The sequence below is a fragment of the Vipera ursinii genome, assembly GCF_947247035.1.
Source record: "Vipera ursinii genome assembly, chromosome: 2".
Taxonomy (NCBI): domain Eukaryota; kingdom Metazoa; phylum Chordata; class Lepidosauria; order Squamata; family Viperidae; genus Vipera; species Vipera ursinii.
In genome coordinates, this window is record NC_139513.1 from 28,432,213 (window position 1) to 28,456,313 (window position 24,101).

Consider the following 24,101-nt stretch of genomic DNA (forward strand, 5'->3'; position numbering starts at 1 on the left):
AACTGGACACGGAACCACTGATTGGTTCCAAATTGGGAAAGGAGTCCAGTAAGGCTGCATATTGTTGCCCTGCCTGTTTAACTTATATGCAGAGCACATCATGAGAAAGGCAGGGCTAGATGAATCAAAACTTGGAATTAAGATTGCTGGAAGAAATATCAACAACCTAAGATATGCAGATGATACCACTCTACTGGCAGAAAGTAAAGAGGAACTGAAGAGTCTCTTGTTGCGAGTGAAGAAGGAGAGTGCAAAAGTTGGGTTGAAACTAAACATTAAGAAAACCAAGATCATGGCATCCGGCCCTCTCAATTCCTGGCAAATAGATGGGGAAGAAATGGAGGTAGTGACAGATTTTATTTTCCTGGGCTCCAAGATCACTGCAGATGGGGACTGTAGTCAAGAAATTAAAAGACGCTTGCTCCTCGGGAGGAAAGCCATGGCAAATCTAGACAGCACACTAAAAAGCAGAGACATCACCCTGTCAACAAAAGTGCGTATAGTCAAGGCTATGGTCTTCCCAGTTGCAATGTATGGCAGTGAAAGTTGGACCATAAGAAAGGCTGAGCGCCAAAGAATTGAGGCCTTTGAACTCTGGTGCTGGAGAAGACTCCTGCGAGTCCCTTGGACTGCAAGGCGATCAAACCGGTCAGTCCTAGAGGAGATCAACCCTGACTGCTCTTTAGAAGGCCAGATCCTGAAGCTAAAACTCAAATACTTTGGCCACCTAATGAGAAGGAAGGACTCACTGGAAAAGAGCCTAATGCTGGGAAAGATTGAGGGCAATAGAAGAAGGGAACGACAGAGAATGAGGTGGCTGGATGGAGTTACTGAAGCAGTACGCGTGAGCTTAAATGGACTCCAGAAGATGGTAGAGGACAGGAAAGCCTGGAGGAACGTTGTCCATAGGGTCGCGATGGGTCGGACACAACTTTGCAACTAACAACAACAACAACAACAATAGTCAGGACCTTGGCTGGCTTATGGGGTTTATCACTATTTACAGAGGATGCTATGACCATCATCCCTGAGATAGTAGAAGCAACTGTTCTTTGGATAACAGGAATCAAACATGGCAAAACCAGAAGACCTCAAAAAGCTAACACAACCAGAAAATTTTTCCTTCGCCAATCACCAAAGATCTCTCCAAGTCAGCTTGCGTCCAGGGCATCTGTCCAGGTTTCCGAAGAAGCTGGGTGTATTTCCTCAGCATGCAGGCAGCAGTGTGTAAAAGGAAAGCCAGACACCCCTTCTTTTCATAAAACCTTCTTTCTTACTTTCTTTTTTAAATAGTATTTTATTAATTTTCTAATTTTACATTTAAGTATTTAAAAAGCAACGTGGTGGCTGTGTTAATCAATAGTTCAATAACATACAAAAATCATTAGTACAAACTTCGTTATAACATTAAATATTTCCTCGCTTTTCCCCTTAATATCTACTATCTCGTATTTAAACTACTACAGTTCTTATATCAACTAAGTGAAAACATCATTATTACATTTATCACTAAATTTTTAGCTTATACATATCTTAAATTAATTTTACATTCAATCTTTATAGACTATCAATGTCCTGTTTTTCCCCAATTTTTAGTTTCCCATCAATATTCAAATTTAACATTGGATATTTGTAATTTCAAGGTTTTAGGTAACCAGTTTCCCTTATCTCAATTCATAACAGAATCTAATATTCAAAATACATCTTATCTATTTGAATATAGTCTTGTTCTATTTCCTAAAAGTTATCTATTTCCCACCATATTAAATCATCCAATTAATAATACAGTATCTCCTTTAATAAACCAAAACCATTATACAGTATATATATATATATTGTCTGGGTTAATCAATAAATCAAACATATTCATATTTTTTTTCTTTTGGGTTTAATTTTTAAATATTAAACAAATAGAATCCTTATTTTCAACTAATTTCCAAATGTTTTAAATTTAATGACCCAAATTCCCCTTATCTCAACTTCTTGATTTTCATATCAATTAGTAATGAAATCCTCTCTAATAAATCAAAACCCCAATTTTCTTCAGCCTTCTCGCTTTCCTTTGCCAACTAGCCTTCCGTGTCAGTGCTTTTAGATCATCAAATAGATCTCCCTCTATTACTATATGTATTATTTGAAATAAGGGAGATCATTTAGTTGCCAACTATTCAATTTCTTTTATTGTTTAATTAAATTAGTCCTTCCATTGACTATCATGTTATCTCATTTTTCTTATCCACTTTTTACCCTGGCCTTGCCTTTCATTTCTTTCTTCATTCATCCATCCCTGTTTTATTCATCCCTCATAATCCTTTTTCTAGTTTATTGTTTATTACGTAGGGAATACACCTCAGGAAGATGTGCTTGCAGGGAGGAGACAAGATGGCGACACATTAGCAGCTCCTGAAATAAAAGTTCTGGCTTGTTGCGTCGAGCGACCGGTCAGGGTTCTGGCCTCAACTCTTAGAGCCCCGTAGCAGGGGTGAGAATTTAGAGGGACCCTCGCAAGGGTGAACACCTTGAATATGGAAGGATTTTGCCCTTTGCCACCGACCCAGTGTGCCGGACGTTCCAACGGTCACACTTGGGAACTGCGATAGCGCAGGAACAGAGTCCTAGGACAAACTGAGGCACCAACACAAGTTTGTTCAAGGTGAGAGAGCACAGAGTGCCCGGGGTGGATGTTGTTGCCCCCGAACAGCTTTGCACATCCCTCTTTTATTGGGCGGTTTCACCAGGGAGGGGGAAGTACACATGAGGAATTAACATATGTGAGGTCATAGTTCATAGCATACAACTGCTAATGAGGAGGGCAAAGGTCATCACAGGAAACAATAAAGCATAGCTTATCATATACAAATGCTAACAGAGAACTGCTAATGAAGAGGGCAAAGGTCATTACAGGAAACAATAAAGCATAGCTTATCTTATACAAATGTTAACAAAGAAGACAAGGATTATCATAGGAAGACATAACTTGAGGCAGGGATAATTACAGGAGACAGGAACCATATACAAATGCTAACAGGGAAGACAAGGGTTATCACAGGAAGGCATGACTTGAAAGGCATAACTTGAAGCAAAGACAATTACAGGAGACAGGAAGCCATATCTTGAGGCATGGGCAATTACATGAAACAAGTCTTGTTATATACAATTGTAAATGAAGAATCACCAGAGGCAGGAATGTGATTGTAAATGGAGAAGAAAGAGTTTTATCACCAGAGGCAGGAATGGAATGCAGGAATGTGACTTTATAATTGTAAATGTAGGAATGCAGGAATGTGACTTTACAACTTTTAATATAGAAGGCAAAAAGGGTCTTTGGAAGTCTAAGATAACTACACTGGCTTGTGACAGGCCTTATCTCTTCTGGCTTACCTCTACGACCCAAAAATTGTCATTCAGAGGCAAGAATCTGGACTAGCCACAGCAATGATACTGGAACCCATCAATCTATAGATCAGGAATGAACAGAGAAAAACATAAGTACAAATTCTCCTTTAACTGCAAGACCTGAAGATTCCAACGGTTTGAAGAGATACTTCTGGATTTGTAGGTGACAATGCAAGAGGGGGAAAAAGAGAGATTTAGCTATAATTAGTGAAAGAAAGAATGTAGATGAGAGAAAAAAGGGTTTAAAAAGAATTCAGTTAACCTCTCTGCTCTTTTCAGTCTTACTGTTCAGTTTGACACAGAATTGACAATTAAATAAAAAGCTTCAAACATGAGCTTCTCAAATGCTTCCAAAAACTTTCATGTGTTAATACATTTTTAAAGTAACTAAAAAGTTTAATACATGAGTATAATACATGACTCGAACATAACCACAGCATTGATATTTAATTTTATTTAAATCAAATTTAGACTTCTTCTCAGCCCTCATCACACTATAGAATAGCAAAATGCTTGAAAAAAAATTGCACAATCACTTGTGGGGCTTCTGGTCATTCTGGCTTCGTTTTTGAGAGGAATTCCTCGTCGTTTCAGTTCTTCCCAGACACTAAACATTGATGGGCATGTGACAATTCCCTCATACATCTTCAGGCCTTGGAATGAATAATGTTCCCTCTTTCTCCATAGATACTGGTTGACTCATGTCTCAGTTGTACACTGAGAATGCAAATTTGATTACTTTTGGGGTGCCCCAGTTCTACACCAAGGGTATACATTTGATTTTTCTTTTATTTTTTCATTTGTGTTTGGGGAAGCAGCACCTTTTGAATGTCTTCACATCGTTTTGAGAGCTATGACCAAGTGGGAGAAACATGACAATTGGGGAGCAGGAAGCACATTACTAAAAAATAAAATAAAATGAATCTATACACATATAAATTCACATAGATAATAATTATAATGGCACATGCCCATTGTTTTTATTTTCATTACTAAATTCATCTCTCTAGGCCTCTAAGTTAGAAGGATGAATTCTCTTTCCAGAATTCAGTCTGTGTACATTGGAAATCCACAAACAAAGCTCACTAAGTTATAATTAGCATACATTCTCACCCAAATGTATCTTTGTTTTCGGGATTGACTTCTAACAGCTACGCATCATGTTATGGGAAGTAAGAGTATGGTGTCGGCCGAAGCCCTTTCCACACTTTATAGGGCTTCTCCCCTGTGTGTATCCTTTGATGGGATGTAAGTTTATTGTGTTGACTGAAGCCCTTTCCACATTCCATGCATTTATATGGCTTTTCTCTTGTGTGGATACCTTTGTGGGAAATAAGAACATTATGTTCGGTGAAGCCCTTTCCACACTCCATGCATTTATATGGCCTCTCTCCTGTGTGAATTCTTTTATGGGAAATAAGATGACTATTTCGGGTGAAACCCTTCCCACACTCCATGCATTTATATGGCCTCTCTCCCGTGTGGATTCTGTTATGGCAAATAAGATGACTATTTCGGGTGAAGCCCTTCCCACACTCCATGCATTTATAGGGCTTCTCCCCTGTGTGTATCCTTTGATGGCATGTACGGTCACCGCTTGTCCTGAAGCCCTTTCCACACTCCATGCATTTATAGGGCTTCTCCCCTGTGTGTATCCTTTGATGGGATGTAAGTTCACTGTTTGTCCTGAAGCCCTTTCCACACTCCATGCACTTATAGGGCTTCTCCCCTGTGTGTATCATTTGATGGGATGTAACTTCACTGTTTGTCCTGAAGCCCTTTCCACACTCCATGCATTTATAGGGCTTCTCCCCTGTGTGTATCCTTTCATGGGATGTAAGTTTACTGTGTTGACTGAAGCCCTTTCCACATTCCATGCATTTAAATGGCTTCTCTCCTGTGTGGATCCTTTCATGGAATGTAAGATGACACTGGTTGGTGAAGCCCTTCCCACACTCCATGCATTTATATGGCTTTTCCCCTGTGTGGATCCTTTGATGGGATGTAAGATGACTCTGGTTGGTGAAGCCCTTTCCACACTCCATGCATTTATATGGCTTCTCCCCTGTGTGGATCCTTTGATGGGATGTAAGATGACTGTTTGTTCTGAAGCCCTTTCCACACTCCGTGCATTTATATGGCTTTTCCCCTGTGTGGATCCTTTGATGGGATGTAAGTTCCCAGCTTCTTCTGAAATCCTTTCTACATTCCATGCATTTATATGGCTTCTCTCCTACGAGGATCCTTTCATGGGATGTAATATGACTTGGTTTGCTGAAGCCCTTTCCACACTCCCTGCATTTATATAGCTTCTCCCTTGTGCTTATTCTTTTATAAACAGTCTTATTTCCATCCTCAGTGCATTTATTTGGCTTCTCTCCCATGTGAAAACTTTTCTGTGACGTAAGAGACCCAATTTCTTGAGAAAGTGTGAAAGTCCAATTGTAATTTTTTCCTTTATCTTTGGATATATAATCTCGTCCTTTGACTTGGGATAGATAGTGCTCATTTACATCTATTGTATCTTTGAATAGTCTTAAACCTTTCCCAAGGTATTTTTTCTTTATTTTTCCTCCTTGATCAATAAAGTCCTGCATCTGTGCATCAATGGAAGATGAGCTTTCTTTATTCCAATTATTTGAAGTGTTTCTTTCCTGCCTTTGGAATCCCGTCCGAATTGCAGGCTTCTCCATTACGTCTCTTTGTTTGAACACTTTCATTAGTTCTCTAGCGACTTTATTGTCATTCTCATTATCACCTTCAAAGGAAAAGAGAAATGAAAGTGATAGAAATGTTAGGGGAAAAGATCACTCTGTCAGAAATCAGATAATCTCTAAGTTATGAACCTTCCCTTAGCGAACATTCGAATTTACATGATATCTGGGGTTTTACTTATAGAGGGATAAATTTAATTTTTTTTTAAACTTGGTTTTTTAACTTTTGTATTTTGGTTTTTAATTACCCTGTAAACCGCCCTGAGTCCTCCAGGAAAGGGCGGTATATAAATGTAATAAAATAAATAAAATAAATAAATAAAATAGCTGAAAACTGTTTGATGAAGTTTGGTATTACTGCAAACTAAGGAATTACTTTGTCACTAATATGTTTAAATAGAAATAGAAAAACAAATGGGATAGAATATATCTAAGCAGAATGCCATTGACCTATTTCCTTCGTAGGAGTAGTGGAACAGCATGACTTTTCCTTCTCCCTCTGAAGAGAGGACATCTATTTGGAGATGATTTCATAAGAAGTAATCCGTGGCATCTGACTACAAAATGTCTTCCTGAACTGCCTGACTGCAGAATAAGAAACCCTTACCAAGAGAGGCCACGTTCTTATAATTGTCCAGCATGACTTCCCAATGCAGAGTTTTTTGGTGAGGATCTAGCATAGACCACTCCTCCTCTGAGAAATACACAGCCACCTCCTCAAAAGGCAGAAGACCCTCCTGAAAGGCAAAAAAATACAGAATGGATTGAGGAGGGACTATAGGATTTGTCCTATTGTTTAGAAATTCCCAAAGCAAAGCTATGAAGTAAGGTAAATGGCTATGTTTAGTGGGATTCCATAGTTTAGGTGAGAAAGTGGACAGAAGAAAAAGCTTTTGATTGAAGAAATGTTTTAGACAGGTTTCATCAACTTGAATGATTTTGTAGGATTTTCAGTGCAATTCAGTTAAGTAACCCTAATTTCCTTCTGGAACAACCTCAGGATCCTGGCATTTCTATACGGCCACTGTCCTGGGATTTTAAAAATCTTTCTTCTTAATCACTTATTTTCTTATCAATGATTGTAAATAAAGCATTTAAAAATGTTAATATTCCGGTGTGAATATTTAAATACTTTTGAGGATCCTTGCACAAATGCAACTCAAAGAATTACAGAAAGAATGGGTGCCATGAAAATATCTGTAAAACATTATTTACTGAAAAGTTGGGAAAAGAGTTTTGTTTTTAAAGCGTTTTGTTTTTAAAGTAGTAGTCTTAAAAAAAAATCCTAAAAAAATCCCCAATCAAAAGCTGAGGGGACAATGGAAGAAGACAGTAGAGATAGTCCTCTACTTACAACAGATTTTAGTGAGTGTTCAAAGTTACAACAGCACCAGGAAAAATGGCTTATACCCAGTTTTCACACCCACGACTGTTGCAGCATCCTCGTGGCCACATGACCAAAATTCGGATGCTTGGCAACTGACTCATATTTATGACGGTTCCAGGGTCCTTGGGTCATGTGATCACCTTTTGTGAAGTTCTCAGAGCAAAGTCAATAGGGAAGCCAGATTCACTTAACAACCATATTACAAACTTAACAACTGCAGTCATTGATGTAACACATGTAGCCAGAAAGGTCGTAAAATGGGGCAAAGGTCACTTAACAAATGTGTTTAGCAACAAAAATTTGGGTTTCAATTGTGGTCATAAATCAAGGACTACCTCTACTATGTACATCAGCTGATTTCCTGAGGGAAAAGGAAAATACAAATCTAGTAAATGAATGTTCTTCTCTTACCTGAGCTGGAGGTTCAATCACGGTTTCCGTTCCCCCAAAACAAAACGTCAACTTCCTTCTATTCTTCCCTGTGAGGGAGATAGAATTTCAAGAAGCATAATTAATGAAATGCTATAGAAAACCCAGAACATAAGAAAGTTAGGATTTCTCAGAGGAGTGGAAGGACCTTATTATTACCTCTTGAGGTGTCCTGATTTGGATCTTCCTGAGAGATCCTCCTGAAAAACAGTTCTTGAGGGAGATTTGAAGGATGCCTCATTCTTTCAGGATCTCTGATGTCCATTGTAAAGGACTTGACATAGTATGAAAGAGAAAAGCATTAATGGTCATCAAACATCATGAAGTGGTTTTTTACTGCAAAGCACTCAGTATCGATCAATTAGGCTGAGAAGTAAGAAATAAATGGCTCTGCAAAATCTTTCTTCTAGAAAGGATAAGCAACTATAGAAAGATTAGTGAAGCATCTCCACATAGTATGAATGCCAGAGAACTCTGGTAAGGAGGTACCGTATTTTCCGGCGTATAAGACGACTTTTGAACCCCTGAAAATCACCTCAAAAGTTGGGGGGTTGTCTTATACGCCGGGTCGTCTTATACGCCGGAAAAAAAACACCTTCGGATCTTTTTTCTGCTGGACGGCGGGATCGCTGGGTGAATGGAGGCAGGCGATGGCGACCCGTGGTTAAGTGGCCGACGGCGAACGGGTGATAGAGGGCAAACTCTCGTCAGCTTCTGGGGCGGCTACTGCAGCTGCTGCCGTTGCTCGCTCAAGGTCTGGCCGTGCTAGCGCCTCCAATGCTGGCTGACAGGTCCCTGATGAGAGGAGCGGGACTAGCCCGTGCCCGTCGTCTCGAGCAGCCGCTGCCCTGTTTCCCTCCCTGTTTCCCTGCTCCGCCTGCTCTGTGATTGGCCCAGCTTTGCTCCTTTCCCGCCAAAGGGGCGCCTCGCCTTATTGTCTCTGAGCTCTCTCGCCTGCTGCGCTGCTGCTCTCAGTTCCGCACTCCGTGCAAGCAATTCTTGTGGTCAGCGCGAGTCAGGCGGTGCCTCGGCGGGAGTAAAGGCTCTCCCTTCCTACGGTCGAGCGGGGCGCCTCTGGGGACCGCCTGCCCGTCCTCTTGTCGGGGACCTGACAGCCAAGCATTGGAGGCGCTAGCACGGCCAGTCCTTGAGCGAGCAACGGCAGCAGCTGCACTAGCCGCCCCAGAAGCTGACGAGTTTGCCTTCCATCACCCGTTCGCCATCGGCCGCTTAACCACGGGTCGCCATCGCCTGCCTCCATTCAGCCCAGGGCTCCAGCCGAGCGGGAGTCGTGTTTCTGCGAAGAGGCGGCGGCCGTGGTGGCGGCAAGGGACTCGAGAAAACTTCCTGTTCGTCGTCCTTCCCCAGCGACAGGAAGTTTTCTCAAATGGGTGGGTGGAAGAGCACATTTGCAGACGGAGCAGCCGCGCGTCTGGAGCCAAGCCCCGCCCAAGAGGCAGTCAGCCAGGTGGGCTCGGAAGACGCGCTGGAGAGGCGGGCTTGGGGCAGCCATGCTGAGGCCGGCTGGCGAGGGCCGCTGTGTGGTCTGCGGGCAAGAGGGGCGCCAGGCCTGCCGGAAGTCCCCGGAAGTTCCTGGAACGGGCTGGCAGGCACGCTCTTCCCCGGCCTGCCGGAAGTCCCCCAAACTTGGAACTGCCTGGCGGCGGGCGGGCGCTCCCTCCCCGATCCCAAAGCGCAGCGTCTAGCGGCCAGGAGTCCGTCGGCCTGGTCACTGGTGAGCTGGCCCGCGGCCCAGGAACAGGTAGCCAGGTGCAGGTGGGGGTAAGGAAAGCCGGGCGCGGGCTTCTGCGGCTGGTTGCGAGGCCGGATGCGGGTGTCTGCCGGGAGACATAGCGGGTAGCAGGGCGCGCTCTGCTTATGGTCAGATGCCGCTTGGGTGAGGGTGAGGGGCTGGAACAGGCTGGCAGGCACGCTCTTCCCCGGCCCGCCGGAAGTCCCCCAAACTTGGAACTGCCTGGCGGCGGGCAGGCGCTCCCTCCCTGATCCGCCGGGGAGCGTCTCCCAAAGCGCAGTGTCTGGCGGCCGGGAGTCCGTCGGCCTGGTCGCTGGCGAGCTGGCCCGCAGCTAGGGCCGGGGCCCAGGAACAGGTAGCCGGGTGCGGGTAAGGAAAGCCGGGCGTGGGCTTCTGCGGCTGGTTGTGAGGCCGGATGCGGGCGTCTGCCAGGAGACATAGCGGGTAGCAGGGCGCGCTCTGCTTATGGTCAGATGCCGCTTGGGTGAGGGGGAGGGGCTGGAATGGGCTGGCAGACACGCTCTTCCCCGGCCCGCCGTAAGTCTGGCTTTGCACCATCTGCATCAGACGGGGCTGAATCGGGCTTCTGTCGGACACTTGGGATACGTTTTTTATTTAAACAAAAAGCTGTCCGAAAATTGCAGATGGAAAGAGATGGGATAAGAACATCGAAAGACAGGACCATAAAAACAATCCTTTGAAAGGGGGGGGGGCGTGGGTGTTAGAGTGGTGATTTAACACTCCAGTTAAAACTGTCTAGCGTATTTTTCATTCAAACCTCTCCTTCATAACTTCAGTCTGTTGAATTCAATGGAGGACTCTAGGAGAACATGATACCATGGTGATTCTGAATGTGACAGTTTTGGATCTGTTTGCAAATCCAGTCTAGCATCACTGAGTTGTGTTTGATTGATCCAAATGGAATTTTGGATTATGACGGACAGGGAGGGCAGGGCATGTAAGTATTTTCCGGCGTATAAGACAAAAAACCTTGAAAAACTTCTTAAAAGTAGGGGGTCGTCTTATACGCCGGGTAGTCTTATACGCCGGAAAATACGGTATTAAGAATTTGAATACATTGATCCAATGGCAAAGAATTTTGTGTATAATATAATGCCTGAACAACAGGAAGATATTTGGGTGAAAACTTTAAAATTTCTATTAAATTATACTTTGGAACAAATTTTTTATAAAATGATGTATCAATTCTATTTAATGGGTGATAACCGGCCAAAGATGTATAAAGGAAATTCAAATACATGTTCAAAATATAAATGTAAACAAGAAACCTTTTTCCATTTTGGTGGACAAACCAAAGAAATACTGGTGTAAGATTTATATTTTACTGCAGAAGATTCTCGAAGTGGGCATAAAAACAAAACCAGGTACTTTAATAGACAAAGAGATTGAAAAACAATCTCAAACTTTGCTGTTTTATATGTTGAGAGCATTAAGAATGCTTTTTGCACAAAAACGGAAGGATACGTTAATTGCCATAATGGAGAGGTTGCTGGAAAAACTGACGGACCTAGCAGAGACGGCAAAATTAACTGCTTTAGTTAAAGAAAAGAACACATCCAACCTTGTTTCTATTTGTAAAACACTTCTGGATTTTTTTTCTTGGGATAAAAATAAATGAAATTTAGAGTTTCTTGTTATAGAATGGCTAGTTCTAGTACATATTAAGGATGTAAAAGTAGAAGTCGGAGGCTGTAATGTTACCATTTTATTTGACTGCACTAAAGAGTCAGACGCTGAGCTTGTCGATCAGAATGTCAGCAGTTTGGTGGGTCGAATCCTGAGTGCCACGTAACAGAGTGAGTGCCTGTTACTTGTCCCAGCTTCTGCCAACCTAGCAGTTCGAAAGCACGTAAAAATGAAAGTAGAAAAATAGGGACCACTACGGTGGGAAGGTAACAGCGTTCCGTGCGCCTTTGGCGTCTAGTCATGCCGGCCACATGACCACGGACACGTCTTCGGACAAGCGCTGGATCTTCGGCTTTGAAACGGAGATGAGCACCGGCCCCTAGAGTTGGAAACGACTAGCACGCATGTGTGGGGGAACCTTTACCTTTACCTTAAAGAGTCAGAAGTCAATCATTTTCCTTTTTTCCCCTTTACCCTATACGTCTTTCTCTTCAATTCCCACCAGTTCCTACTATTTTCATTTTTTTTGTGTTTTATATCTTGATAAGCTTAATCATATTTTTAAAAGGAAACAAAAATTTGAACATATTACTATATTCAAGTCCTTCTGGGCTCCCAAGAGGAAGTCCTCTCACCTGCAACTCAGCCTGCTCCTTCTTCTCCTCCGCCTGGTTCAGGAGGAAGCCTTCCACCAGGGCCACCGCCTGGGAGCTGCTCTCTGCTCCACACTCCCGCACCCAGCTCTCCATCTGCAGGGGCAGAATGGCCAGGAACTGCTCCAGAACAACCAGGTCCAGCATCTGCGCTTTTGTGTGCTTTTCTGGTCTCAACCATTGGCTACAAAAGTAATAGAGTCGGTTGCAAAGGCCTCGGGGACCCTCATCCTCCTGATACCGGATGCTCCTAAAATTCCAGGACTGAAGTGGGGAAAGGATGGTTCCATCGTCCAGGATCTTCTGGCCAGTTCTTGCCCAGATCTCCTCACCGATTCCAGACTGAACACTGGAAGGGCCTTTTCCAGTTCCCCCACTTGCTAAAGGAAGGCTTGCCATTCTTTCTCCGTCCTGTAACACAAATCCAAATGAGTTCAAGGAAACCAAATTCTTTTTCATTCATAGCAATGTTCATCTAGCCATGGGAATCAGAACAAGCCATTAACCCTCTTTGCCAAAGAGATAACTTTGACTCTAAAGAAGATGAAGAAATGACCTCCTTTTGCAACTCTCTGATAGAAAATAAATTCCAACAACTAGAAAGTAGTGGATTGGATCATTCATCAATACTCAACGCCATACAGAAGGAAGTATTTTTCTGACCTGGTAAACTGATAACTTCAATAAGAAGATTCAGTGTATTTGGCATTTGGGATCATTTCTATTTTTTTTACTCACAAGACTTGCTTTTTAAAAATATAGATCTACATTTACCTATAAGCAGGGTTCACGCAGCATACAAAAACTCAGAACAGTTTAACAAAGCATGAACATTCAGTTCACAAAAAAACGAATGCCATTCAATTGACCCTGGCTTAGGATGCTCCATTTCTCTTCCTTCACACAGGCAGGCAGGTTCACACAATGTGTCCTAAGCACAAAAAGGTCAATCAGATCCAGGGGCTCAGTTTACATGAAACACAAAGGCTTAAATGCACAAAACTTAACATAATGATCTGTTTACCCTCCTAAGACAAACTGAGCTGCAGAGGAGTCAAACCTAGTTTACTGTCATCCAGCACAGAGTGAGAACGTAGGCATAATCTTTTGCATTTTCAAACCTTATTTCCTCCTTGAGCTTTGCCATGCAAACTCTCCCTCTACCCAGGAGCTTTTCCCAAGAAATGGGGCGTGAAGGACGATCTAGGTCCCCTCCTTTCCTTTCTGGAATCTGGATTTCTTCCTGAGGGCAACAATCATGGAAAAGGTCAGCAGGGAAATATGGGATCTGGGAGTCTCCCACTCCTGATTGAATCTGGATGAGGACTTGGCATATGCCACTTCCTTCTCTAGTGCAAGAACTCTCTGCCTCTGCTTGTATGGGAAGAAACCCCCTCCCCCCCCCCGCCACACACAGAGAGACAGACAGACAACCCTCTTTGTCACCTGTGCCTCTTTCCTTCAAGACTTTCTTGCAGCCTTTTTAACAGCCTGCGAAGTTCAAAGGGTTAAAGAGGGAGAGTCCAGCTTCCTAGAAAGGCAAGGCTTACTTACGTCACTTCCTTCTCAACCGGCCACAGCGGCCCAACGCTGAAGTGCGTGGAGTCCCTTTCTCTTTGCAGAGGCCGCCCTCTGGTGGGTTTTCTGTGAATGGAAAGCGCTCCTGGAACAAGGAGAGACGGAGCATTTCCCATGCGGGGGCAGGAGGGGGCGCTCACGTTTCCCTTGATCAGGAAGCCTTCTCAACGTGCTTTAGGCAATGTTACACTTCCGAAGAGTGTTGTATTTAAAGCTTTCGGTCACTCACACTCTCACAGCTCTGGGAAACACACTGAGGGACAAATGGTTCTTCAAAATACAGGGAGACTGAATTTAAAATAAGGGACGTTTACTGGTTACAACATATATATTTGTTCTTTTTCACATGTATGCAACATTCACACTCATCCATACTTATCTAAGTCCTTCTCAACTAGGCTGGCTGGCACTAGCCAGAGGGACAGAAGCTGCCAGCTACCAACTCTAGTTGAAGAGCAATTCAAAAAGTGTTTGTACTTCAGGATCCTTCCACCCCACACACAAAAAAATCCTTGTTTTTTGCTGATTCATCAGATGACAGTTATTCTTGTTGATTTTCAAGCCTGGTAGCTCTTGATGGGATTTGGAGAGAGCTTTCACATCAGGTCTTGTCCAATTTCTTTTGTCTGGATTGAGTGACATTTTACTTTCTTTCCTTAGTGACTTAGTATTACAGAGGGTGGTGAGCACAGCACAAGACATTGTGGGCTGTCCCCTGACACCACTGGATGACATCGCCAGGGCTCGCTGCCTTGGAAGAGTGAGGAAAATTCTCAGGGATGACTCACACCTTGGATGGTATCTCTTTACTCTCCTACCATCAGGTAGGAGATATAGGAGTATAGCCAGCCATACCAACAGGCTGAAGAACAGCTTTTATCTATGGGCTGTCAGGCTTTTGAATGGGAAATAATTTTATAAACTTTATGCATAATTGACTTGCGAGGCCGGTGCGTTGTGCAATTAGTTCACATGGTGTAATAAGATGGAGGGTTTGTGTCACTGTAAGTTGACACAAATGGAGGCTCAGCACGAATGGAGGCTCAGCCATTCTCAATGTATGCATGGTTGTACTTTGACAGTAAAGGTTCATTCATTTATTATCCATTGCTAAGACAGAACCTGGACGAGAACTTGGGATGCATCTTTTCCTTCTTCAGTTCAAGAGCCCTCCCTTTGCACTGGAACAATCTGGACACTTATCCTGACCCTTTCTGGATCTCTTTCCTTCAAGAGTTCTGCACAGCTCAAATGCTCAAGAGAGTGAATCCTAAAGAGGCAAGACCCGTTGATGTCAATGCCTTTCAATCTCCCCTCTGGAAAGTACTGTGTGGCATTCGCCCTCCAGTGGCTCAATGATGGAAGGCCATTGTGTTGCCTTCTCTTTGCAGAGGAGCCCCTGGTGGATTCTGCATGCAAGGCAGGTGCTCATGCAAAGCGGGGAGAAAAGGTACATTTCCAATGAGAGGCGAGGAAGAAGGAGACTATTACGTCTGCCCTGATCAAGAAGCCTTGTGCCGCCCTGATCAAGAAGACTTGTGAATCCATGTGCTTTTGACAATATAAGACTCCTCTCCAAATGTCTATTTTTAAGAACGATTCTGTAGAAACCACACCCCTGTATGAAGTTAACGGGGATCAAAGGAACAGACACAAAATGGAATTTAGTGTTCTTGTACTCAAGAGGGTCACAATAATGCTCTCTTGGTTCTGCATCCCATAAAAGTGATCAGTGGAAAACTTTTTTTGTATACAAGTTTTATTGATTTTTTAAATATTTACATAAACATGTATTTGTGAAACAATATGGTGGTTGGGTAGTTAAAATAAGACATAACCAGTTGTAAATAGTTCAGGTTACATCAACAGAGATGCCCTCTCTAATTCCCTTAGTGATTACATAGTCAAAATAAGCAAGTTAGTACTCTTCTAGTTATAACGTAGTCAATCAACAAAATTTAAAATATATTTTCACTAATACATATCAATATCCTGTTTTTACATTTTATCTAATTGCAACAAGATATTCTAGAATAGCCTATAGCACGGGTCAGGAACCCGCGCCTCCGGAGCCGCATGCGGCTCTTTGAGTCATCCCCTGCGGCTCCCAGTCCACCTCTGCCATGTTTAGTCCTGAAAAAAAAAGTGGCACTAAAAACGTTCAACCAATCAATTCAAACTTCTCACCAAAAAAAAAAAACCTTGCAAAGTTTGGATTGATTGGTTGAACTTTGGTTTATGAGACCGCCCACAAGCCGTTTGTGGGACTGCCCACAAACAAACCTCTTTGTTTCTTCTGACTGCACTTGGTGGCAGTGGAGGAAGAGACGGGAGGACTGGAAAGGTGAGTAGGCCCTTTTTCTACCTGCTGCACGGGTAGGGGCGCCCAGTCTTGGGGTGCCCCAGGCCCGCCTCTTCTCTGTCCGGCAGGTCTCCCCCCACCCTGCTCCACTGCCGGCTCTGCTAGCCGGGGGTTGTGGTGGATGTGGATCCGCCTGCCCGGAGCTCAGTGGCAGGAGAGGCGGCAGTTCCTCTCGCTGCGCCCTGAAACCTGATCTAAATGTGAGTGGCCCAGACTGGTCGGAGGGATGTGCAGAATAGGGTTTGATTAAAGTGGAGCTTACCTAAGCGAGACATACATCAGAGAGGAGGCCGAGCAAATTTTCCCCTCCTTGCCAGGCAAACGGAGGCTTGTCAAACACGCGCACAAGGGAAAGGTGCTGCTTGGGGCCGGAGGTGAGGCTGAGCAAATTTCCCCCACCTTGCCAGGCAAACGGAGCCATGGTGCTCTTCAGCAGGCACAAGCAACCCCGATCCCACTCTCCTCCTCCTCCCCTTGGAAGAGCTGCGGGCCTCAGGAGCCTCCCCCAATGGCCCCCCCACCCATGAGGGAAGAGATGCAGCAACTGGATTGACGCCTCCTCCTCCAAAGGTGCACCTCCCGGCTCCAAAGGACAGAGGCAAGCCGAGAAATGGAGTTCCGCTTTGCCCGATGCTTACTTTTGCTTTCACTTTGGACGGGAATTGCAGCCAGGGATTCACACACACACACACACACACACACACACACACACTTCTCCTGGCTTGCCCGTATCTGGGGTTTCCTTCCTCACGAGGAGACCTGCAAGATTTTCTGCTTGCAAAAGGGCGATCATTTCTGCCTCTCTTGCAAACACTGGAATTGGGCAAGGAAGGGAAACCCCCTGCCCCACCGCCTGCCTTCTCCTTTTTTTCTGCATGGTGGGGAGGAGGATGGAGGAGGTGGAGAAACAGCGGGCAAGATTGCGAAGAAAGAAAGAAAGAAAAGATTTTTTTTACAAAAAAGGAGCGAGGGGAATAGAGCAGAGAGAACGAAAGGCAGACGAGAAGGGCTCCCCCCTCCCTCTCCAAGGCAAGCTGCCCGCCTCTCCATCCTGCACCCCCTCCCCCAAAGTGTTTGGCTGGCAGTTTGTCAATCGCTGCTCTTCCTCCTCCTCATCCCCCTCTTCATTCCGGCTTGATCAGAGAGTTTTTGCCTGAAGAAGAAGAAACAGGGTGCTCCCCCCCCGGTGTTTCTCTTCCTCTCTTCCTTCTCCCATCACTTCTTTGGCGCATGTTTGCTGGGAGCCCACCCAGATTTGAACACCTTGGAGTCCCCGTTTCCCACCGAAAACAAAACACTGGGAGCCTCAAAACCCTTTTGACATCTAAAATGAAAATAACACTGCGTATATCGTTTTTTACCTTTGTGCTATGTATAAAAAAACTATAGTGTGTTGCATTTATGAAATCAATGAACTGCTACAAAGAATTTTTTTTTATTTCTATATGCATCAAAAACATTTTGAACTTCCAAAAAAAAAGACACTGGGTTGAAGGTTACTTTCAAATAAAATACTCAATGTCCATTTGAGTTGTTGTTGTTGTTAGTTGCGAAGTCGTGTCCGGCCCATCGCGACCCTATGGACAATGTTCCTCCAGGCTTTCCTGTCCTCTACCATCTTCTGGAGTCCATTTAAGCTCACGCCTACTGCTTCAATGACTCCATCCAGCCACCTCATTCTCTGTCGTCCCCTTCTTCTATTGCCCTCAATCTTTCCCAGCATTAGGCTCTTCTCCAGTGAATCCTTCCTCCTCATTAGGTGGCCAAAGTATTTGAGTTTTAGCTTCAGGATCTGGCCTTCTAAAGAGCAGTCAGGGTTGATCTCCTCTAGGACTGACCGGTTTGATCGCCTTGCAGTCCAAGGGACTCGCAGGAGTCTTCTCCAGCACCAGAGTTCAAAGGCCTCAATTCTTTTGCGCTCAGCCTTTCTTATGGTCCAACTTTCACTGCCATACATTGCAACTGGGAAGACCATAGCCTTGACTATATGCACTTTTGTTGACAGGGTGATGTCTCTGCTTTTTAGTGTGCTGACTAGATTTGCCATGGCTTTCCTCCCGAGGAGCAAGCGTCTTTTAATTTCTTGACTACAGTCCCCATCTGCAGTGATCTTGGAGCCCAGGAAAATAAAATCTGTCACTACCTCCATTTCTTCCCCATCTATTTGCCAGGAATTGAGAGGGCCGGATGCCATGATCTTGGTTTTCTTAATATTAAGTTTCAACCCAAGTTTTGCACTCTCCTTCTTCACCTGCAACAAGAGGCTCTTTAGTTCTTCTTCACTTTCTGCCATTAGAGTGGTATCATCTGCATATCTTAGGTTGTCGATATTTCTTCCAGCAATCTTAATTCCAACTTTTGATTCCTCTAGCCCTGCCTTTCCCATGATGTGCTCTGCATATAAGTTAAATAGGCAAGGCGACAGTATACAGCCTTGCCGGACTCCTTTTCCAATTTGGAACCAATCAGTGGTTCCGTGTCCAGTTCTCACTGTTGCTTCTTGGCCCGCATATAGGTTTCTCAAGAGACAAATAAGATGTTCTGGTACTCCCATCTCTTTAAGAACTTGCCACAGTTTGTTATGATCCACACAATCAAAGGCTTTAGCATAGTCAATTAAGCAGAAGTAGATGTTTTTCTGGAACTCTCTAGCTTTCTCCATGATCCAGCGTATGTTGGCTATTTGATCTCTAGTTCCTCTGCCTCTTCGAAATCCTGCCTGTACTTCTGGTAGTTCTCGATCCACATACTGCTGGAGTCTAGCTTGTAGGATTTTAAGCATAACTTTACTAGCAAGAAAAATGAATGCAATGGTGCGATAGTTTGAACATTCTTTGGCACTGCCTTTCTTTGGAATTGGAATGTAAACTGATCTTTTCCAATCCTGTGGCCTCTGTTGAGTTTTCCAAATTTGCTGGCAAATTGAGTGTAGCACTGTTACTGCATCGTCTTTTAAGATTTTGAATAGCTCAGCTGGAATACTGTCACCTCCACTAGCTTTGTTGTTGCTCAGCTTTTCTAAGGCCCACTTCACTTCACATTCTAGAATGTCTGGCTCGAGGTCAGTGACCACCTCATTGTGATTATCAGGGACGTTAAGCTCATTCTTGTATAGTTCTTCTGTGTAATTTTGCCATCTCTTCTTAATCTCTTCTGCCTCTGTTAGGTCCCTGCCATTTTGGTCCTTTATCATGCCCATTTTTGCATTGAACGTTCCCTTCATCTCTCCAATTTTCTTGAAAAGATCTCTGGTCCTCCCTATTCTATTGTTTTCTTCTATTTCTTTGCACTGTTCATTTAAGAAGGCATTCTTATCTCTTCTAGCTATTCTCTGGAATTCTGCATTCAATTGGGCGTATCTTTCTTTTTCTCCCTTGCCTTTTGCTTCCCTCCTTTCCTCAGCTATTTGCAAAGCTTCCTCAGACAGCCATTTTGCTTTCTTGCATTTCTTTTTCTTTGGGATGGTTTTGGTTGCTACCTCTTGTACATTGTTGCGAACCTCTGTCCATAGTTCTTCAGGCACCCTGTCTATCAGATCTAATTCCTTAAATCTATTTGTCACCTCTACTGTATATTCAACGGGGATATGATTTAATTCATACCTGACTGGCCTGGTGCTTTTCCCTACTTTCTTCAGTTTAAGCCTAAACTTTGCAACAAGAAGCTCATGGTCTGAGCCACAGTCAGCTCCTGGTCTTGTTTTTACTGACTGTATAGAGCTTCTCCATCTTTGGCTGCAGAGCATATAGTCAATCTGATTTCTGTGTTGACCGTCTGGTGATGTCCATGTGTAGAGCCGTCTCTTGGGTTGTTGGAAAAGAGTGTTTGCTATGACCATTGTATTCTCTTGACCAAATTCTATCAGCCTGTGCCCTGCTTCATTTTGTACTCCAAGGCCAAACTTGCCTGTTATTCCGGTTATCTTTTGGCTTCCTACTTTAGCATTCCAATCCCCCATGATGATAAGGACATCATTTTTTGGTGTTAGTTCTATAAGGTGCTGTAGGGCTTCATAGAACCGGTCAATTTCATCGTCTTCAGCACCGGTGGTTGGGGCATAGACTTGGACTACTGTGATATTGAATGGTTTGCCTTGGATTCGAACTGAGATCATTCTGTCATTTTGAGGATTGTATCCCAGTATTGCTTTTCCTACTCTTTTATTGACTATGAAGGCTACACCATTTCTTCTGAGGGATTCTTGCCCACAGTAGTATACCTGATGGTCATCTTAATTAAATTCACCCATTCCTGTCCATTTTAGTTCGCTGATACCTAAGATGTCGATGTTCAGTCTTGTCATCTCTTGTTTGACCACGTCCAGCTTGCCTTGATTCATGGATCTTACATTCCAGGTTCCTATGGAGAAAAAATCTTTACAGCATCGGACTTTCCTTTCACCACCAGACATATCCACAGCTGAGCGTCCTTTCGGCTTTGGCCCAGTTGCTTCATTCTTTCTGGCGCTACTAGTACTAGCCATCTGCTCTTCCCCAGTAGCATATTGGACGCCTTCTGACCTGAGGGGTTCATCTTCCAGCGTCATATCGTTTTGCCTTTTGGTACTGTTCATAGGGTTTTCATGGCAAAGATACTGGAGTGGGTTGCCATTTCCTTCTCCAGTGGATCACGTTTTGTCAGAACTCTCTGCTATGACCTGTCCGTCTTGGGTGGCACTGCACGGCATAGCTCATAGCTTCATTGAATTACGCAAGCCCCTTCGCCACGACAAGGCAGTAATCCATGAAGGGGCCTTTTGAGTCCTCCTCATATTTATTAAATAAAAAGTCAAACTCAACTTTTCCCCATGCAGCAAACCCAAAATGCTGTCTGCTTGTCATTCTGTCCATCCACCCATCTGCCCACCCACCCATCTGCTTGTCCGCCAGTCCATCTGCCCATCCGTCCTCTCGTCTGTCCATCCATGCATCTGCCCGCCATCTGCCATCTGTCCACCAGTCCATCTGCCATCTGTCCGCTCATCCATCCGTCTGCCCGCCCGTCCATCTGTCCATCTGCCCGTCCACCTGTCCATCTGCCCGCCCATCCATCTGCCCATCTGCCAGTCCATATGTCTGTACTGTAGCATCCAGTCCGCTGACAATGAATAAAAAAAGGACTATTTCACTGAACAATGTCAAATAAATATTTGCAAAATAATTGCCAATTTTTATTTCAGCATGCAACAGAAACATTTTGAACTCCAAAAAAAGACACTGGGTTAAATATTAATTTCAAATACAATACTCAATGTCTATTTGAATCCTCATATTTATGAAATAAAAATCCAAACTTAACTTATCCGCCTGCAGCAAACCCAAAATGCTGTCTGCTTCTGTCATTTTGTCCTTCCGTCTACCCATCTGTCGTCCCGCCAGTCCATCTGCCCGCCAGTCCATCTGCCCATCTGTCCGCTTGTCCGTCCGTCTGCTCATCCGCCAGTCCATGTGCCCATCTGCCAGTCTGCCTATCCGTCCGCTTGTCCGTCTGTCTACCAGTCCATCTGCCCATCCGTCCACTTGTCTGTCCGTCTGCTCGTCTGCCAGTCCATGTGCCCATCTGCCAGTCCATCCGCCCATCCATCTGCTTGTCCATCTGTCTGCTAGTCCATCTGCCCATCCGTCCGCTTGTTCATCCATCTGCTCATCCACCAGTCCATGTGCCCGTCTGCCAGTCCATCTGCCCATCCGTCCGCTTGTCCGTCCGTCTACCAGTCCATCTGCCCATCCGTCAGCTTGTCTGTCCATCTGTCCGTCTGCCAGTCTGTCTGCCTGTCTGTGCGTCTGCCCGTAAATCAGTCCATCTGTACTGGAGTGTGCAGTAAGCTGGCAAGGAATAAAAAAGCACTCTTTCACTGAAGAACTTCAAATATATATTTGCAAAATAATAGCCAATTAAAATATTTATTTTACCTGGTTAATGTGATTTTTGCTTCTCAACATCAGCACACAGCATCTGCATATCAGGGCTGTAAGACGTCACCTTCATTTTTAAACAAGATTGCAGGCTGTTGTCTGTGAGGCGTGAGCGATATTTGTTTTTAATGTAGTTCATATTGGAAAAGACCTGTTCACATACATATGTAGATCCGAAGATTGACAGGACTCCAAATGCATATTTCTTCATATTTCTGTACGTGCTGGGGAGGGCATTCCATGTATCAAGTATAAGCTTGTCCTGTTTGGGAAGGTTTTCAATATCACTCCATTTGTCATTCAGCGCAAGACTGGCCTTCTGACAGGCAACATCTTCAAGAGTATCTGTCAAACATTGGAACTTGGACACCCATATCTCTTTGTCAGCTATGTCTGCAAGTTCCATCTCCAGATCGGGTTGACTTACACCTGCAAATGCAGTCATATTCAATGCAGATGGATGGCTGCTCAGGGGAGTGACAGGGAAAGATAATGTATTTTTTTCCTCTCTGAACTCACAGAATTGCTTCCCAAATGATGTTTGCATTGCAAGGATTACAGACTGCAAATACTCTGAATTTATCACATTGTTACCTTGTTTGAACTCTCTCAAAGAGGGGAAGTGAGACATGTACCTCTCTTGTTATGTATATAGGGGATGTTTCCACAGCAATGAGCCACTGACACCAGCAGGTGGCAGGGTTCCTTGTCAGGATTGGCAGGGCATTCCTTGGCGGGAAATCTTGATAAGGGGATTAGTCCCAGGTATGTCTGGCTAGATATATAAGAGGAGCTAGTCACCCTTTGTTTGCCAAGTCTGTGCTGACATCAATAAAGACTAATATGCTGCATCCTGTTGTCCGGAGTCTTCCATGTGGTCCACGCGGTCCAGAGCCCGCTACTTAACATCTCTGTAAATCTGTCAAACACTGTCAACTTGTGTTCAAATGCCAAAACTTCCTCCAGCAAGTGCAGGGCTGTGCCTCCTTTACTCTGAAGACTTGTGTTCAGCTTGTTCAGGTGTGCTGTCATATCTACCATGAAGTGTAGCTTTTCCAGCCACTCTGGACGTTCCAGCTCAGGATAGGTGAGCCCTTTGCTGCCCAGGTATGTTTTCACCTCTTCCAGACACGCAGCAAAGCATTTTAGCACCTCTCCTCTGGACAGCCACCGGAATTTGTTGTGCACCAGATCAGAATAGGTGCTTTCCACCTCCTCTAGTAGCAAACGGAACTGACAGTGATTTAAACCTCACTTCTGTGCATTCTGGAGGAAATGTTTGAGCGCACAATGCCTCTTGGTGCAGGATGCAATGAAATGTTAGCAGCTTTCAACCCAGCGACTTCTGCAGTAAAGCCACAAACCCCTTCTGTGCTCCTGTCATATTCGGTGCCCTATCACTAGCCACTGACACAAGGTGGGTGGTGTTTATTTCATTGGTTGTTAAATAATCCAAGACAGCCTCACAGATGTCCTCCCCCCTTGTTTGGCCTTTCAGTGTTATCAACTCAAACATTTCTTCCTGTGGCCCAGCAGAGTTCACATATGTTCAATATCACCTTTGTCTTTGGATGCATCAAGGCAATTGAGTATGCCTCAGCTGAATTGATGTCTTTAAATTGCTGTCTGGTGATGTTTTCTGCCATTTTTAGGGTTCTGTCTTTCACAGTCTTCGCAGAGAGGGGCATATCTCTGATTTTCTGCACAATTTCACTCTTGTTTTTGAAGTCCGAGTATAGATATTCTGAAATCTTAATGATTCCTTCATATTTTCTCCATCTGTGAACGGCTTCCCGTGCTTGACTATTTCCTGAGCAGCCACAAAACTAGCATATGTAGTTGAACTTGCAGACGTCACCTACTTCTTAAATTGATTCTTGCTCTGATCAACCTTCGGCATCAATTCCGAAATGACTTTTTTTGTCTCTTCTCCTTCTGGGTATTTTTCAGCAAAGGCTGCGTGTTTATTTTGGAAATGTCTTGCAACATTAGACTTCTTGTTGTTTGCAAATTTCTCACCACATATTAGTCATACTGGTAAACCAGTCTTGTCAGTTGTGAAAGCAAATGAATGTGCCCATGCATCATTAAACACTCTGTTTTCTTCCGAAATTTTCAGTCTTACTGTCCAGTTTGACACAGAACTGACAATTAAATAAAAAGCTTCAAACATGAGCTTCTCAAATCCTTCCAAAAACTTTCATGTGTTAATACATTTTTAAAGCAACTAGAGTTTAATACATGAGTATAATACATGACTCGAACAT

The 24,101-nt window shown here is 44.0% G+C and overlaps 1 protein-coding gene and 1 long non-coding RNA gene across 2 annotated transcripts; both read right to left on the bottom strand.

The window, feature by feature from the left end:
* Positions 1 to 1,345: 1,345 nt before the first annotated feature.
* On the bottom strand, positions 1,346 to 13,478 carry LOC310635386 (putative zinc finger protein 75C). The gene is made up of 7 exons (XM_083354265.1): positions 13,426 to 13,478; positions 13,101 to 13,222; positions 11,962 to 12,390; positions 8,086 to 8,200; positions 7,909 to 7,976; positions 6,718 to 6,847; positions 1,346 to 3,456 (listed from the first exon to the last, which is right to left on the bottom strand). The coding sequence occupies exons 3-7, from the start codon at positions 12,376 to 12,378 to the stop codon at positions 3,452 to 3,454; spliced, it is 735 nt and encodes a 244-aa protein (XP_083210391.1). The 5' UTR covers positions 12,379 to 12,390; positions 13,101 to 13,222; positions 13,426 to 13,478; the 3' UTR covers positions 1,346 to 3,451.
* Positions 13,479 to 21,056: 7,578 nt separating this feature from the next.
* LOC310636153 lies at positions 21,057 to 23,940 on the bottom strand. Its single transcript, XR_014491623.1, has 2 exons — positions 21,832 to 23,940; positions 21,057 to 21,744 (listed from the first exon to the last, which is right to left on the bottom strand). It is a non-coding gene; the product is annotated as an uncharacterized lncRNA (long non-coding RNA).
* Positions 23,941 to 24,101: the final 161 nt, after the last annotated feature.

What these genes read in the sequence shown, in the direction of transcription:
- LOC310635386 (XM_083354265.1), bottom strand. Translation starts at nt 12,378, where the DNA reads ATGGCAAGCCTTCCTTTAGCAAGTGGGGGAACTGGAAAAGGCCCTTCC. An exon ending in AGGAGCAGGCTGAGTTGCAG is followed by an intron (nt 8,201 to 11,961) that starts GTGAGAGGACTT and finishes TACTATGTCAAG; the next exon opens with TCCTTTACAATGGACATCAG. An exon ending in TGATTGAACCTCCAGCTCAG is followed by an intron (nt 6,848 to 7,908) that starts GTAAGAGAAGAA and finishes TTTGCCTTTCAG; the next exon opens with GAGGGTCTTCTGCCTTTTGA.